Below are 18,083 nucleotides of genomic sequence, written 5' to 3'. Positions count from 1 at the left end.
TTGGATTCCTCACCAGTGCAGCATGGTGGGGGCACAAAATCGGACTGGCAGTAATTTGATTTAGGAAGGTGTGCCATTTCTCTATACCCAGGTTTGTGGAATAAGGCTCAGAGCTCTCAGTGGCAGGAATTTTTCTTTTTGGTCTGTTTTATTGTTGTATTACAGAGCCTAGTACATTGTCTAACACACAATAGGCATTGAAGAAATATTAACGTATAAAGGCACAAGTAGAAAATAATTGGGTGCTCAGAAAATGCTAGAGATGCTATAGAAACTTCCCTTAGATTCTTCTTTCACAACCACTCTAGAAACTTGGTATTCTTGTCCACATTTTCTTTTCCTTCCTTTCCTTCCTTCCTCTCTCCCTCCCTCCCTCCCTCCCTCCCTCCTTTCCTCCCTCCCTCCTTCTCTCTTTCCCTCCTTCCTCTCCTTCCTGTCCTGAAAGGACAGTTTTCAGCTGTCCTAATACATTTACACATGTTCTTACAAGCAATGTATTATTTACATGCATGTATTTTTATTTTGTATGAAGGTTAGTGTGTAACATTTCATCCCGTTTCCCATCGTTTCCATCCACCACATTTTGCCGTCCACCTTCCCACACATGGGATGGCCTCCAGCACCCAACCACCTGTCAACATGGTGTGTGTGTGGGGGGGACACCTTCCAACATATCTCCTGTGATGGAACTTCTTTGGAGTATATACCCAGGAGTGGAATTGCCAGTCTCTGATGTCTGCGTGACTTCACCAAGAAAGCCACAACAGCCTGCAGTATCTACCGGCGAGGCTTGAAGCTCCTTTATTTCCGTATCTGGGCCAACACTGGCATTCCCCAGCTTACTAATATTTTCCAGTCTAATTAGGTATAAAGTGATACCTCATTGTTGTTTTAAATTGCGTTTCTTGTCCCCATTTTGGGGGAAGAATGGACGCTTCAGAGAAGTGACGTGCCCAGGGGTCCTCAGCTGGTGTATGCATGGCTGGGCTTTGCCCACCTTCTCTGAGCTCAAGCTGCAGTCACCTGGGGTTCTGCTGCCCCTCACCCGGGCTTGACGGCTCTGCCCGCAGACGCCCCACTCTGTGGGTGCAGGTCTTCTGCTGTGGTGGAGCTCCACCTGGTGGCGCTGAGAGGGAACTACCGCTGTGGATGGGAGGGGGAGGGCGAGGGGGACGCGGGGGACTCTGAACCACCTCAGTTTTGAGGCTCCTGTTTTTTTTGGTTTTTTTGTTTTTATTTTTTTTTCAACATTTTTTATTTATTTTTGGGACAGAGAGAGACAGAGCATGAACGGGGGCGGGGGCAGAGAGAGAGGGAGACACAGAATCGGAAACAGGCTCCAGGCTCCGAGCCATCAGCCCAGAGCCCTACGCGGGGCTCGAACTCACGGACCGCGAGATCGTGACCTGGCTGAAGTCGGACGCTTAACCGACTGCGCCACCCAGGCGCCCCTCCTGTTGTTTTTTAAAAGTGATTTTTCTAATGTTATTTTTGTATCCAGACATGATTAACATACCACATATTAGTTTCTGGTGTTTTTCTTGTGAGAATTTTCAAGATCCAAACATACAGCAACCCCCAAATATACAGCACTCCATTATTAACCAAGGTCACCAAGATGTACACTACATCCCCAGGACTGGAAGCCTCTATCCCCTGGTCACCTTAGCCTCTCAGGTGGAGGGGACCCAAATTGCTTCGCTTTTGAGGCTGTTGCTTTTAGCAAACAAAACCAGAACTCTTGTTCGTATACTTTTGAAAATGTACTTTAAAAGTACATATACCTGCCTAAAAGGCAGCACTCCTAAGTGTACAGTGAATGAATGCCACAAGTGAACCCCTGTGTGACCAGCACGGCAGATGCCGCTCCAGGCACTACCCACCCTCCTCCAGGGGCCGCCGCTTCGTCTTGCCTGGCGTGGGGTGGGGGTGGGGGTGCTGTTGTATACGGGGAATCACACAGCTGTCCTCCTTTCTGTGTCTTGCTACTTTTGCGTGATATTGCCTGCTTCGTTCCTCCGTATTTGCTCATTCTCGTTTCTATGCAGTACTCCATTGTATGAATACACTGCTAGTTAATCTTTCTGCTGATGGACGTTTGGGTTGAATCCAGTATTTGTCTGCATTGAATAAAGCCACTGTGAACGTTCTAGGACAGTCTTTTGGTGCGCATAGCTGTACAATCCTGTGAAGTGCGTATCTAGGAATGAATACTGGACCACAGCATCAGTGTGTAAACAAATTTTGTAGATGTTGCCAGTTTTCCAAAGCGATTGTACCCATCCCAATGGCGTTCTCTTTGCTCTACACTTTCCACTATAATTGGGATCATCCATTCTGGTGGTGGTAGTGGTATTGCCTTGTATTTTTCATTTGCATTTCTGAAAACTAATACAATTTCTTATGTTTATCGGTCACTCAGCTAACACTTTTGCAAGGTGCCTACATAAGACTTTTGCCCATTTTTTGATCGAGTTGCCTGCCTTCTTCACATTGACTTATCAGAGTTAAAATACGGTCAGATCTGTATTTTCCCACATGGGTCACCTGCCTTCTCACTCTCTCACTGATGTCTTTTGATGAGTGGAAGTTCTACTTTCAATATGATATAATTTATTAATATTTTATTTTCTTACTGAGGCTTTTTGTGTTTAATTTTTATTTATTTATTTATTTATTTATTTATTTATTTTTGCCAAGGTCATGGAGATTGTCTTCTATGTTTCTTCTAAAAGCTTTCACAATCTGCATCCATCTGGAACCTATTTTTGCATTTGGTGAGAGGCGGAGGGTTGATATTTTTTTCCATATGGACATTTAATTGACCAGCCTAATTTATTGAAAAGATTGTCTTTTCGCCACTGCACCACAGTGTCACCTTTGCCATAAACCAGGGGGCTGTACCTGTGTGACTCTGTTGCTGGTGTGTGTGTGTTTCTGTATCTGGTGATAACTGTTAGAAAGGGTAATGGCGAGGCCACTTCAGTTTATAAAATACACTGTGCTACAGATGGCACTCTCTGCCAACGGACCCTGGCTTGGGGTTGCTGATAAATGTTCTTTTCTCAATGTTGTCTGTGAATCTTGGGGCTCACTGTAGCTCATTTGGTTAGAATGTCAAGAAGCTGAACTGGAGACTCCCTGTGCCTGTGGAGCTCCCAGAGAAAAGCCCTGTGGACCCCAGAAGAGCACCCAGGTGGCCGTAGCAGCTGTGGGGTGGGGCGAGGTCTCTCCTCTGCATTCATTTACCCCTCTCTTTTCCAGTCCCTGCTGAACCCCAGGGGAAGCTTGCAACCTCTGTTGGAGCACCTGGGGTCTGAGAGGTGAGGGTCCCAGGGTAGCCCCTGTCTTGAGGGTCTGGGAGCACCAAGCAGTCCCTTGAAGATGTAGCATTCAGCTCCCCACAGAATGAAGTTCCACAAGGGCAGGGGTTGGGGGGTGGTGTACAAGACCTGTGATGTGTGTGTGTCCCCAACCAGCCCCTCAGCCCTTTGTCCCTCCTGATGTCCCTCTGGGGACTCTGGGTCTCCAGTTCTCACTTTTTCCAAGACTCCTTTTCTAAGAAGCCCTTTCTAAAGAGTCTTCTTTTGGTGGGGAGAAAATCCACAGTCTCTCCCAAATCAGTTTTGATTTGGGTCAAGGACAAACGCTACATCAGTACAATGATTCATGCAGTCTGGCCTTGTTTTCTGGTCACTACTGTCTAAAAGAGATGCACCAGGTCTGATGGCATGGGGTACCAGAAGATGTCACCTGGGGGGGGGGGGCAGGGATCCAACAGCAGAGGGAGCTTGCAGTGGCCTGGGGGAGGAGCTGCCTAAAGGGCCACGCTGGGGATTTGCGCGAACACCTTTTTAGCGTCTATCTCCCCTTCGACCATGTGGGGGTGGATGTCCACGTTCATGCCCGCATCCTTGCACAGCTTGAGCAAGGTTCGAATGTTGTTCTTGGACAACCTCAGGTATCTGTGCAAGATAAGGGCCAAAGAGGTCAGTTGAGGGTGGAGTCACTCTAGCTTCAAACTTTATTGACAAGAGCTTAGACTTAGGCAGCGTGGGATCTCTAAAGGGAATGGGCTCTGTGGACATTCTGGAGCTGATAGAGGTCTTATGAGAGAGTAGACACTGATGGGAGTTTTTATTCGTATAATTCTTGGAAAGTAATTTGGCAACATAGATGCCAAGCTCCGCCCCTGTCCCCCCAAGTCCCTCCCTGCCAACAGTTCATGGTCTTTGACTCAGGAACTCCACTCAGGCCTTCAACGAATCCGAAGAAGAGAAGCCAAGGGGATAAAAAGCTATATAAATCAAAGTGTTCACTCTGGGGTTAGCAACAACAGGAAAAGAAGAAATTCCATCAGCAGAGGAATGGTTAAGCAAATAACAGAATATCCATTTCAAGGACTCTTCTGCCAAAGCTAACATGCCATTAGGAAAGCAGGTGCAATATGGTGGTCACGATACATTATGCCACGTGGGGAGAGATCCAATTGTCAGGGGTTCCATCACTGCCAGGTGTGCATAACCTCAGTGATGCCAAAGCCTGGGCCAAATACAGAACGGTGGCAATAAAAGCTGAGTAAATTGTGGGAAAGGGGAGTATTTTCTTATAATATCATTCAAACAATTTAAAAGTCTGGCCATTGATTTAAAATCTTAGCTAAAGCTCCACAATTCTAACTTACACTGGAGAGTGGAATCGGTCCCATCTATGCTGTGTGGTCTAGAGAGTATCTCTATCATCATATCCTGAGAGCTCTGTATTCTACCAGCAATCTTGACCTTGTTCCCAGCTTTAGTAAAGGAGGTAGTCCCCCTACTCAGGCCACCTGCTGGTTTCTTTGTTACAGTTGATGGGGGAAGAGCTGGATATTGATATAACCATTGGGAATGGTTCTCCCTCTCCTTCAAGATCTGCCCAGAGCTTACCTGGTCTTATAGCCATCTCAGGTCCCACTCTCCAGCCCCATGTCAGGACTACTTTTCCATGACAGCACCAGTCAGGGTCTGCCCCTTCCGTCTGTGACCAGCACAGCTGGAAGGCCTCACACAAATGCACGTGTGAGCACTCACTATCCCGTTATGGACAATTTCATCTTTTTCTTGGATGGCTTGTTGGATGCCATCTCTCCAAATATTCTCTCTCCCTCCTTGGAGGGTAGGGGCCCTGTCCAAATCTCTTTTCTGCCCACTATTGAGCCCAGGTAGGCTGTCTGTTGGCCAGAGTCCACTAGAATCACCCTGTCAGACTGAAAGCCATAGCCAAAGTCACCCATCCGTGGAGAGGTCAAGCTAGAAGCCCCCTTCAGTGGGGGAGGCTGCCATTCTACCCATCCATCTCTCAGCCAGTCAGTGAGCAGAGCAGGACTTTGGAATGGGGTCACTGCGTGCCAGGCATCTGAGGCCAATCTTAACTCTACAGATGAGTTCACTGCTGTTCAGTCTACAGGACATCCACATTATTCTGTTGTCCGTTTCCCCTACTGAAGTTTCTGAATCTTATCAGTTACATCTTTACAGGAAAGGGCTTGGGAGGGGCGCTTGAATCTGGGGGCGGAAACCAGCAGGTCCTGATAAATGCGACAAAGAACAAGTGAGAAAGAAGACCTTTAGTGAGAATGGTAAACAGCAAATGGCTCACACTCTATTCATAGTACCTTCTGGAGTCTAAAACCCCAAACATACAGTAGGTAGCCAACTGAGGAGGGAGGGTGGCTCCTATCACCAGCAACTTGACACTGCCGTGTGAAGGCCCTCAGAGGGATTTCCTGTTAAAACCAGGCCACAGACAACTAACTGATTCTTTCATTGTGGATAATATTCACGGTTTGTACTGTGAAACGTACAGAAATACTGCAGGGGTGGTGAAGGTGTCCAGAGGCGTGGCATCAAAATGGCAGCACCTAAATGTTGCGCCTCATCCAAGAGCTGGTACCCCAGCAGCTGGGGCTGCTGGAAACCCAGCGGCTTCGGCCCTGGGTCAGCCCTTCAGGTCACAAAGACGGAGCCCCGTCCTGCCACCGCCGCCCTCCCCTCCCCCGGGCTTAGCCCAGGTGTCTGAACCAGACTGTGGAGACTCACCGGCAGCTCAGCACCTCCTCTGGCTTCAGCATTCTCACCGTCTCCACCTTGGGCTCGGCGCCCTTCTCCATGAGGCTCTTCAGCTTGCGCTCGTAGGAGACCTCGGGCATCCTGCCTACCACCCAGTCTCTCAAGAGCGTCGACCTCCGAGTGCTAAAGAGAGGGTCCTGGAGCATGGGGTCGATGATGCTTTGTCGATGGTATGGCACGGACCGTTGAGTGGACTCCAGGACGATGGCATCCTTGATGTCTAGTTCTGAAATTGGACAGATGGCACAGCAGGGAGTTAGAGCCTGGTAGAGGTGAGAGGCAGGGCGGACAGGAAGGGGTGAGGCTGGCGAGCCTGCACGGGCTTCAAACGATTGCCTGTTGTGAGATACGAGGTCACTTCAAGGTTTGCAGTCTCTTCTTGGCATTGGCTGAATTCTCACTTGTCTTTTCCTCCCTCCTTTCTCCCTGCCTCCCCCAGCTCCCTCCCCTTCCCTCTTGTCTTTAGTCCCCCTCTAGACCTTCTCTTCTTTCCCTCCTCACCTACAGGGAACCTTAGCCTACAGGAGGTAGGGGAAGCTATCTGAAATCAACTCTGACATGGTTTTTAAAGGAAAAACAGATTATTAGATGAAAAGGGGAGAAAAGTATTGCAGGCAGGAGGAACAGCATGTGCAGCAGGAGGAACATGTGTGGCAGGAGGAATAGCATGTGCAGCAGGAGGAACAACATGTGTGGCAGAAGGAACAGCATGTGCATCAGGAGGAACAGCATGTGCGAGCAGGAGGAACAACATGTGTGGCAGGAGGAACAGCATGTGCAGGTATGAAATGGAAATGGGAAGGAGGAACAGCATGCACAAAGACACAAATGTATGAAATTAAATGGTGAATGTCAGATGTTACCCAAATATGTGGTTTGGACTGAATTTAAATACTGTGGGGGCGAGTGTTTGGAGAATTTAATTTTTTTTTTCTTCTTGCTACATTTGCCACTCGGTATTTTGTAGCTTTTTTTTTTTTTTTTTTTTTTTTTACTAATGAGAAAGGAATATATTCTCCCCATTTCCATTTCTGACTGGTATGACTAGTATAGAGAAAAGACTATTGCTTCACAATGTATTTTTTCTAGTCGAGTAACAACAAAACTACATTCTATTCTTTCTTTACTAGAATTTCTTGAGTTTTGGAGACACGTAATCATACCAGGGGAACAATGAAAACAGCTTCCTTGTAACATTTAGAAAATGTATATACTGTTCTTGACATATTGCATTTGACAGATGTTCTAACACAATGTCAATAATGATGAGAGCAGTCATGCCTCATTTTGTTCCTGCTTTTAATTAAAATAATTAGCACTTTGTCATTTAGAATGATACTTGCCACTAGTTTTGATATGCTTTATAATATTTATCAGCTTAATAACTCTTAGGTTACATAGAGTTTTTATTAGTAATCATTGCTTGACTCTACCTACTGCTTTTCTGTCACTTACTGACATGCCCATATGGCTTTTCCTTTATTTCACTAATGGAATAAATTATGTTCTTAGATATTCTGATATTGATAATCTAACCTTTCCTAACCATTACAAGAAATCCCACTTGGTCATGGTGTGTTATTAATTTCACACATTGAAATAGTTGATCTATTTTCATACAGTTGGCATATTTGCTAAAATTTTTAAATTTTTTGCATCTATATTACTTCTTTGCAAATATTTTAATATTGTGGTTATGGTGACTTGTGGGATTAATGCAGGAATATCTGTATGTTATATGGTCCAGAACAGTTGAAGTGATATCGAGATCATTTGTTCTTGAAAAGGTTAGATAGAACCAAATGTGAAGCCTTTTGTCCTGGTGACTTTTTCAGTGGGAAAGTGTCAACCACCTTTCAATTTTTACTTCAGAAATTGCTCTCCTCAATGTTTCTTTATTATATCAATTAAAAAAATTTTTAATGCTTATTATTTATTTTTTAGAGAGAGGGAGAGAGAAAGAACATGAGTTGGGGAGGGGCAGAGAGAAATGGAGACACAGAATCCAAAGCAGGCTCCAGGCTCTCAGCTGTCAGCACAGAGCCCGACGCGGGGCTCGAACTCACAGACCATGAGATCATGACCTGAGCCAAAGTCAGACACTCAGCTGACTGAGCCACCCAGGCGCCTATGATATCAATTTTAATAATTTAAAGTACGAGAGGAAATGATCTATTTCTTCTAGGTTTTCAAATGTATCAGAGAGAGGTGTATATAGTGTTCTATTACAGCTCAGTTCATGTATTTCTCATCTTTGCTTATACATTCTCTCCATACAAAATCTTCGACATTTTTGCTCTTTTTTTTGAAGTTTATTTATTTGAAGAGAGAGAGAGTGTGTGCATACAAGCAGGGAAGGGCCAGAGCGAGGGAGAGAGAGAGAGTCCCAAGCAGACTCCGTGCTCAGTGCAAAGCCTGATGGGGAGCTCGATCTTACCAATTGCAAGATCATGACCTGAACATAAACCAAGAGTAGTCGGACGCTTACCTGACTGAGCCACCCAGGCACCCCTACTCTTTTTAACGATGGTCACAAAAAGTTCATACTACTCGTCATTTGCTTTTTCAAAAAATCAGCTTGGGGGGGGGGGCGCCTGGGTGGCTCAGTCAGTTAAGCATCCGACGTCAGCTTGGGCCATGATCTCAAGGATCCTGGGTTCAAGCCCCGCATCGGGCTCTGTGCTGACAGTGCGGAACTTGGAGCCTGCTTCAGATTCTGTGTCTCCCACTCTCTCTGCCCTTCCTTTGCCACCCCCTCAAAATGAATAAACATTATAAATTTTTTTTTTAAACTAGCTTTGGATTTTAACTATTGGCTTTTAACTATTTTTTAGCTTGGGTTTCATTAATCTCAGCTGGTATTTATTTAATGTATTAAAGCTCTCTTTTTCCCATAAATTATTTCTTCTATCTTCTTGCAAATAATGGATTGCTACAAGTATTAGTTTTTTTCTTACTTTTTTTGTGTTATAAAGGTAAGAATTATTAGTTTTAGTTTTTACAATAAATTTTCTTCTGAGGCTAGATTCCGCCTTTGTTCCCATAGGTTTTCGTAAGAAACGGGCTTATTTTCATGAGTTTTTCTCCCCCCACCCCGATACAGGGTATTTTAGGAGTGTATTTGTTCATTTATGACTGCTGAGTTGGGAGTATCTTTTAATTTAAATGTTATTTCTAATTATTGCTTTAGGATAATGCCATGGCCCTAGGATCTTTACTTTGTGAATGTTAACGTTTTCTTTGAGGTGAAAATGCAGATGAGTTTTGCAGATATTTTTTAGCCACATAAAAACGCATTCTCTGTTCAAATATAAAGTTAAGTCTGTTTGATCTGTTTGATTCAAAAAGAGGCATATAAAGAAATCAAAGAGGCATATTAGAATCTCCCACTATACTTGTATTTTTGTTAGATTCTCCTTGTGGTTCTCAATAACTATGTATTCAGCTACTATATATTTTGGTGTGTGTAGGCTTAGGTTTATTACTTATTCTCTTTAACATTTAAAAATATCCCTCTTTTACCTGACATGTTTCTTTTTAGCCTTAATTCCACCTCATTTGTTTGTCTTTCTTGTTATCTCTTGGCCTATTCTATTGTTGTCTTTCCATATTAAACCCAATTTTAAGTGTATCTAGATTCTGATCTGTAAACCAGTTATTTGCTAGTTTGGGGTCTTTGCTCTCACTTAGGGCATTTTCTTTTTTCCTTTGTAAGTAGATTGTTCTCCTTGTAAGCTTGCAAGATTTCATCAAGAAAGTTTGGGAATTTTACCGGGCTATGTCTAGGGGGAATGAGTCTAGACCTCCAACAGTTACATAAATTCAGGGACAGCAGCCTGGAAAGAGGCACACTGTGATTCATCCAAGGTCTCGTGTGAGTTAGTGGCTGAACTGGGAGTCTGTATGCCCAGTATGGTGCTCTGCACTGACAGCCGGTCCCTGGCCAGGTGGCCTTAGCAGCCCTGTTCATGCATAGTGCAAATTGGTACTATGTTCCAGAAGAATCATGAGCTGCTTATCCTCACCAACGCAAATGGGAAATCTCTTGGAGAAAGAAGCATAGCTTTTTCTGAGATATCTGAGTATCATCTAGGTCAAGGTAAGTCTCATGTAGGAAAGAAGAGTAGTAATATAAATGGTAATGATAATTAAACATCTGAACTAGCATTTATTGAGTGACTTCTGTGCCAGGCAGTGTTCAAGGAGCTTTCTGGGGGGGGGGGGCACTACAGTTGCACTGCCATATTGTGTCCATTTAACAAATGAGAAAGTTGAGGATCAGAGAGATTAAGTCACGTGCCCAAGACGCCATAGCGAATTAGTGATGGATCTAGGAAAATGTGAACCCAGGTTGTTGGTCCCTTTTTCTGGGCATCTGACCTGGCTACCACCTGGGCATAAATGACCCACATTCCTGAGTCTGTGGCTGAACAGATAAGTTAGATTTCTACTGGGCTGTAGTTGGGGCTCCAGGGGCTGACTCTGCGCTCATGGAGACAGAGGGTATCATTGCCCTCCAGCCCTCGGCATGAGGGATGCCCTCCTGCTCTGGCATCTACGGAATGCCCTGGGCCCCAGGGAGAGAAAACCTAGTGAATTCCCCTTTTCTAGGTTAGCCGGCTCAGACTTTGCCAAGATTTACTTTGGAAATGGGCTCCAATTTCTTTCCCAGGGTCTTTTATGGGACCATAGCCAGAATGACCTTTTACAAATTCAAAACCAACTTAGCGGCCCTCCACGCGGGCCAAGGGGTTGGTGAGAAAGGGGAAACAGAAGAGAGTGTTTTCAGGGAGTTCAAGTGTGGGGAGAAGGGAGTGGCCCGTGGCCCACAGCAGCAGCGTGGCAGCAGGCCAGTGCCTCCTGGGTGCGACAGCGTGGTGGTCATTGGCAGGATGGAGGTGGCATTTCAGCTGTTAGGAGGAGTGAATGGGAGCTTTTGTGAAATTGAGGCGGACAAAGATGAAGTGGTCTGTGTTGAAAAGCACAGTGCTCCCCGTGGGGGTCATCACTGATGTTTTCTATCGGCTGTGGGGTTCTGGAGCTGGAGGCAGGCCTGTGTCACTCATTCAGAACACATGGTGTGTTGGGGAGCCTGGGTGGCTCAGTCAGTTGGGCGTCAGACTTCGGCTCAGGTCATGATCTCGCAGTCCGTGAGTTCAAGCCCCGCATCGGGCTCTGTGCTGACAGCTCAGAGCCTGGAGCCTGCTTTGCATTGTGTCTCCCTCTCTCTCTGCCCCTCCCCCATTCATGCTCTGTCTCTCTCTGTCTCAAAAATAAACGTAAAAAAAAAAAAAATAAAGAACACACTGTGTGTCACAGATTTTGATTTTGTGGCCACCATACACTAAAAACGTGAATGAGTGGGAGTTGTTGTATCTGTACAGATAGAGTGGTCACATTCTAGTTCTGGAGGTGGTGGGGATCATCTGATGGCCATTCCCCACAGACTCTTGCTCAGCAGATCACACAGAAACATGGCAACGAGAGTACAAAGGCCTCACTCTGCAGATAGGGAACCCGGGACACCCGGGGGATCTGGCTCTTGACAAGGACACCAATGATCCAGGTGCTGCGTGGGGCCAGGGGAGGCCAGGACCAGGAGTTCTGGTCCTTACTTCATCCATATTTTTCTCCACTTGGACTCCTGCCATAGCCCATAACTGGCTCCACGTCTTTCCTAGGGGCTGCTTTGTCTTGAACTTGACTCCAAAAGCAGATCCTGCCCATTCATTTCAGGCCTCTTGCTAGCCTTCTCTGGAAGCTCCCCTTGCTGTGCTCAGGCTCAGTCCTGATTCAGTGCCTGGGTGCCACATCTGGATGCCAAGGTGGTTCCTGGGTGCCTCTGAGCACCTGCTGCAACTGAGCACCTGCTGCCCCCCAGTGGCCACTTGTTGTATTGCATCAGGTGGGAGAAAAATGTCCCCTGTTGAACTGGGTGGATTTTGTCTTGCTGGGGCGGAGGTACTGCAAAGAACCAAAAAACCGCTTGCATTTTTGTGCAGTGTTGTGAAACGGATTATTTTATTAGCTGGTAGTGATTTTCTCTTAAGGAAGAAACTGCCTTTGTTTAGGAAATTATCTTGATAGACTCCTTTTGAGTGTGGAGTAAGACAGTAAAACAAAGGAAATTAAGTGATCCTTCCAGGTAAAAAGCCAATGGGAATTGTGGGGTGAGGAAAGCAGAGGATGGAGGAGAGGGAGAGGAAAAACAGAGGAAGAGAGGGGAGCTAGGAAGGCCCAGGAGTAGAGTGAGGACAGCAAAGTGCCCGGGGCAAGGGTGCAATTCAAGGAGGTGTTCAGTCTCAGGCTCCCGCAAGTGCAGAGTCAATACCAGAGAGTGAGAGCCTCCTTAAGTCTTGTATCTGGGGGCCAGACTTGGGCTCACTTTAGCTCCAGTGCTGGGGTGAGTGGAACAGCTGGGAAAAGTAGGGAAAGGTAGCCAGGGGACATCTCCTGGTGGCTGGGGACAAAGGACTTGGACGAACCCTTAAGAGGGTTTTGTAATCAACTTCTGTTTTGTTTTCTGTAGAATTCTGCCATGAAATTCTTTTCCTTTGTTGCCCTAAACTTCAGTAAAGTCTGTTTACACACAAAGGCTTCCTGTGAGAGGTTTTGGGGGAAATGAAGGACACGGGGCTGTGTCTGCTCTGGCAACGGGCAGGGAAAAGGGAACAACCACTGGAATGGAGATCTGCAGATGCTCAGGGGCTCAGCGGGAGCCAGACTTGACTCTGGGAGTCACAGAAAACTCTAGGGCCTATGCCAATCTAGTTGCAAAGATGGCGCACAGAGTTCCTGTACACTCTTGCTCAGTTTCTCCTCATGTTAACATCTCACACCAGCAGGGAATATTTGTCAAAAGATAATTAACAAATTAACCTTGGCACATCACAGCGTCTTTGGATTTCACCGGTTTTTCCACCAAAGTGTTGTTCTAGAATTCAGTCCAGGATTCTGCGCAGCATCTAGAGCCAATCATATTGAAACCTGACAGGCAAGTGAGCGCAGTTGGGTTACGATGGCTTTGGGTATTCAATGAAAAGGAAAAGAGGGCATTTTGCTGGGCACGATGGGAGTAATTTTGGACGGGAGGCCTGCCAGCCCCTACTCAAAAGCTTTCGGCCACTCCTCCCACTTCTTTTGCCAGACACCTCCTCTCCAAGAAGCCAGGCACAATAAATGCAACTGTTTTTCCAACACCGTGGTACAGCCCACCTGAGAATTTTAGCATTTTTTTTCCCTTAGAAGTCGCTGCCGCCACCATTTATTGACCACCTACTACATCAGGCTACACGCTTTATATGCCTCATCTCACTAAAACTCTATTGTGAGGCAAGTCATGTTATTGTTGCACATTCTAGATGTGAAAACTGGCCCCTGCAGATGGAGAGACTCACCCCGGATTATACAACTCCAAGTTCACTACAGAGCTGTTCGAACCCAGGCAGCCTTGGGAACTGAGGATCTGGCATTACCTAAGCCGACTTCTTCCTGGGTGTGAGCGACACCTGGCGGGTTTTGGGCCAGCAGGAGTGGTGCCTCGTATGTCACACTGACATTGTCACGGTACCTAAACCAGTGAGATAATCTGGAGCTCACGAGGTTGCCATCATCAAACTGGCTTTTAGGAACCTGGGGTACACTCTGCTGGCACCCTGAGAAGAGAACCCCCAGGTGTGGGCAGAGCCTGGACATCCACGCGCTTGCTGTCCAGGTCGCACCTTTTGTGGTGTGATCCCTAAAGAGCCACGTGGGGCTCCACAACGGTCCAGGGCTGCTGGGCTGGCATGGAACCTGCTGCTTTGACAACAGTGTGGGCTTCCTGTAACTCTGAGAGGTGGGCAATTATGAGGGACGACTCTGGCATCCCATCTCCCGTCTTAGGGTAGGATGCTCCCCTTACCAGATTTCTTGGGGTTGTCCCTGGAGTAGCTGCCAGGAACCAGGGTGAGGCGTTTTCCCTTTAGCTTTTGGTACATGACATGGTCCTTGTCCTTCTTGGTGCCTTGCTCGGGGGTCTTGGAGGGGAGCGGGAGACAAGTCACTCCACGAGGAACAGGGCTTGGCGTGGCCTCCTCCACCCTCAAAATGAGTGATTTCAGGGGTTCGCAGGAAGGCAGGCAAAGGGGCCAAAGGAGAGACTGCTCTGGGCCTGAGGCAGGTGAAGGGGCTGGGGTGGTAAGTTGGCACCTGCTCACCCACACGTGACTTTTGGTCCCTGCTACCTCGGAGGGAGTCCATGAGGGGTCACAGAAGCCACAGCCGTCGGGGACGGGGGGGCACTTAAGCCTGGCTGTTCTCATCTCTCAGCCTCTCAGATGGCATTCCTGAATGGTCTGGGGACGGCAGTGAGAGGAAGGCACCTGGCAAGAATGACCCTCTACCACAGGAGTGCCAGCATCCATGGGGCTGGTGGGGTCTGGAGGGGGGAAAGGGGAGGGGATTCATTTGTGTGTTAGTGTGGAGCAGGGGTGGATTTTAGAGCCTTCAGCTGAAAAAAAGTGTAGCCAGGTACTGTGCAGGGGTGGAGCACGTACCCCTTTTCAACCCAGGGAACCCGTGTTACCTTCTCAGAGAAGGCTGCCTGGTGGTTCCCTTTCTGCTTTTTGGGGATGCTTCGGCCTTTCTTTTCTTCCTTCCCAGTTGTTTTAGGGGGTACCGCCCAGTTGGGTTTCTGTTTTTGAAAAGACAGGATTGCACTGTGGCTGCCCCCACAGAGGGGTGGCTCTGTGGAGAGCGGGCTGCACCCTCCCCACTTCTAGATTTGGCTGGCTCCCACTCTGGCACTTCTGTCCCCCCGCCCCGGATCCCCCCACAATTGTCCTTCTGCCTCTAGACACGCCCTGCTGTCCACGACACTCTGCTCCTAGAGAATGACCTAACTCCCAGGTCTGGCTGTCCCCCCCACCTCAGAACCCATCACTAGCTCCCTCTTACCCTCTACACAACGGCCCCTCTCTCCAGCCTAGTAGGAATTCCTCCTGGCCCCCAAATGACCTGTGTAGCTGCGACTTTCCTGCCATGGCCTCCAGTCTGAAGCCACAGGAAGGCCTTCTTGTCTTGGAGTCCAGCCAGAACATGCCCTCTGTCCGCAGATCTCCCTTCCGTCCCAACCCCTCCCCATTCCGTCATATGACTTCACCCCGCCTTTCTCCTTCCCTGGGCGCTCCTCTTGGTGGCTGTGGACTTCCTTGCGCGCATGCCTAGGCTCCTACCCCCACTGGGGCGTTGGGGAGGACACAACAGGGAGCTCTGGGGTCCAGTGGGGAGGGCCCCACAGAGGGGCATCCAGGCCAGCCTACAAGGAGTAGGGGTGCTGGAGCCCCTCAAGGAAAGCTGAATTGGCTGGGTCTGTACCTGCAGTGTGCTGCTTGTGGTTGTGGGGACACAGCGGCTGGGGCTGGCTTCCAGGTCAGACGCCCATGGGAATCCTGCTCTATTGCTGGGGGCTGAGCAACCTGGGGCAAGCGACTGCTCTCTCGGCAGCTTGGTTTCCTCATCTGAAGATGGAGGCAGTAGTAGGATTTATCTCCTAGGGTTATTTTGAGAACTTAATGAATGACTGTGTGGTGCCAGGGGAAGGGAGAGGAGGCCACAGACAGCCCCCCTCCAACCGCCTTTACTAAAGCCCCGCCGCCCCTGACCCTCAATCTGTGCTGTCTGGGACCTGCCACGGAAGCATCGCTTTCTCAGGAGCTTCTTCAAAATCCGCATGCCTCTGGGAAGATTAAGAATGCTTGAAGATTTCAGTGTATTTTCAATTTAAATTTGTTCCCTCCCTGAGTCCAAAATTATTTCCAGTAAAAAGCCACATAAAAGGTAAAGCTGTGAAAACACTGGAATATACTCTTCATGAGAAGGGACTTCTTCTGTTGACCACAGAAGTGAATATAAATCTCTGTGATTGATACTGAGTTCTGAGCGGCCCAGCAGTCAAAAAGGGGGGCCAAGAGGGTAGACCATCCATAGATCATTAGCACCTTAATGTAAAATATGTTTCTCAGACGTGTTTTAGTATGTCTGGTGGAACTGGAACTCCGGATCTTTCTGCATATGAATGAGGAGCAAGCACATACACGGACGAGAACTTTTTGGAAAGTCAGGGGCCGCTAGAGAGGCTGAAGCAGAGAAGTGGAGGTGGTTATGGGGAGTTGACCTGACAAAGCCCCTGAGCGTGAGAACTGGATTAATCTGAGTTTGAGACCTGGCTTGACCCTTCATTAATTCTGTGAGCTCAAGCAAATTGCTTCCCTGCACCTCACTCAGCTTCCTTATTACGTCACTTCCGCTGAGGGGTAAGAATGGTGCCCACCGTGTGGCCCTGCTGGGGGCAGTTGACAAGATAACTCATGTGCAAGGCTAAGCACAGGGCCTGGCACACAGTAAATGCTTAATAAGCATTAGCATCATCCTACGTAATGCCATTTTCCACCCGTTTTTCTCTGGGGGCCAGAGAATCCACGATCAGGGGGTGTCCTCTACAGAGGAGACCACTTTCTAAGGACATGGCTTGATTTTCCATAGATGGTGGGCCTGGGGGGAAACTGAGGCAAAACTGGTTGCCATAGTTCCTGGAGAGAGAGGGAGTGTGGTGCTAGCGGTGCTACAGGCTGAATGGTGTCTCCCCTCCCCTCCCCCAATTCATATGTTGAAATTCTGACTCCCGGTGTGATGGGGGTGTTAGGAGGTGAGGCTTTTGGGAGGTGACTGGGTCATGAGGGTGCAGCCTCCACAAGTGGGATTAGTGCCCTTGTAAAAGAGACCCCAGAGAGCTCTCCTATGTCTTCCTTCCTGTGAGGACACAGCGAGCAGGTGGCCATCTATGAAGCAGAAAGCGGGCCCTCATCAGACACTGAATCTGCAGGCACCTGGATCTTGGACGTCCCAGACTGTCAAACTGGGAGACATTAATTTCTGTTGTTTATAAGCCGAGTCTATGGTATTCTGTCACAGCAGCTGAAGAGGACCAAGATGGGTAGATTAGAACTCGTTGGGATACCGGGTAGAAAGGAGGAGGTATGTTAGCAGGAGTCCCAGTGGGATAACAGTGGAGACCGAATGCCCTTTGACCCTGGAGCCATCATAAAGACGCAAGCTTCTGGGGACAGTGGGGAGGGCCCATTCTGCCACCCTGGAGATCTTAGAAGCTATTGTCCCTAAGCTCTTCTAGAACACTGACCAAGACAACCTTAACGCCCTCCTCACCCCAATGAAACTAGAGAGGTTCCTTCCTGGCTCTGGGCCCAGGACCTCTCTTTCCTTTTCCTTCAGAAAACCAGCACTTGTAAATTCTTTTCCTGCCCCTTTGAGATGTAAATCTTCTTCTCCCAGACTCTTGCCAGTTTCAGAATCCAGGAATATTTTTCTCAAGGACCTGGAAGCCATCCCTTTGAAATGAAATCATCTGGAAAGATAGCACCCCCTCCTCCGGGTCTCTGTGGGAGGGTAGGAGGCTAACTACCCGGGTGACAGTTGGCACAGTCGGCCTAACCACCTGGACAACCTCCCCTCTGCCCCGAGTGCTTCTCTATTAGTTCGCCCAGTGCTTAAAGCTCCTCCCGCCTTTTGTTTCCTGGGAGGCTCAGTTCCATGTCTCCCTATTGTAATAGTGTTGAGTCCGGCTCCCCGGAGAGTCTTTCTGCCAAGTACACACCTGGAAAGTTTGCTTTTTCTTCCCCTGCCTGCGTTGCAGCCACTCCAGCACCCGCGTGAGGTCGGACATCCGCCTCTCCTCCGAGGTCCTCCACATGGACTTCCTCTCTGTGGGCATTGAATCCTTTAAGTTCTCGGATGGCTCTGTCATTCTGAGGTCTTGGTTGTGCCTGGGGTGGGCAGATGGCACTGTCACTTAGTTGAACCCCCCTGTCTCCGGTGGGGTTCTGGCCTGGTGGTGGAAAGGCCTTTCAGGTGGAAAGGTGTGGCCTTTCGGATGTGAACATAGGCCAGCAGCTGGGATATTGGCCTTCAAAGGTG

General features: G+C 48.0%; 1 protein-coding gene across 8 annotated transcripts; it reads right to left on the bottom strand.

The window, feature by feature from the left end:
- Positions 1–1,467: 1,467 nt before the first annotated feature.
- CUNH16orf78 (chromosome unknown C16orf78 homolog) lies at positions 1,468–18,078 on the bottom strand. 8 transcript variants are annotated; one of them, XM_040497964.1, is made up of 8 exons: positions 17,764–17,871; positions 16,979–17,066; positions 14,677–14,784; positions 14,309–14,446; positions 14,014–14,128; positions 6,081–6,336; positions 3,851–3,965; positions 1,468–2,388 (listed from the first exon to the last, which is right to left on the bottom strand). In XM_040497964.1, exons 4-8 carry the CDS (start codon positions 14,411–14,413, stop codon positions 2,329–2,331), a joined length of 651 nt encoding a protein of 216 aa, XP_040353898.1. In that variant the 5' UTR covers positions 14,414–14,446; positions 14,677–14,784; positions 16,979–17,066; positions 17,764–17,871; the 3' UTR covers positions 1,468–2,328. The 8 variants fall into 8 exon arrangements, with proteins under 8 accessions (XP_040353898.1, XP_040353893.1, XP_040353891.1 ...); XM_040497959.1 differs by lacking the exons at positions 14,309–14,446; positions 16,979–17,066 and having other exon boundaries at positions 17,764–18,078; XM_040497957.1 differs by lacking the exons at positions 14,309–14,446; positions 16,979–17,066; positions 17,764–17,871 and adding an exon at positions 15,468–15,696 and having other exon boundaries at positions 14,014–14,192.
- Positions 18,079–18,083: the final 5 nt, after the last annotated feature.

This window comes from Herpailurus yagouaroundi, unplaced genomic scaffold (genome assembly GCF_014898765.1).
Source record: "Herpailurus yagouaroundi ecotype Mexico unplaced genomic scaffold, PumYag 190, whole genome shotgun sequence".
In the NCBI taxonomy this organism is placed as follows: domain Eukaryota; kingdom Metazoa; phylum Chordata; class Mammalia; order Carnivora; family Felidae; genus Herpailurus; species Herpailurus yagouaroundi.
The sequence above is the reverse complement of the archived record's forward strand: the minus strand, read 5'-3'. Positions and strand labels throughout refer to the sequence as shown.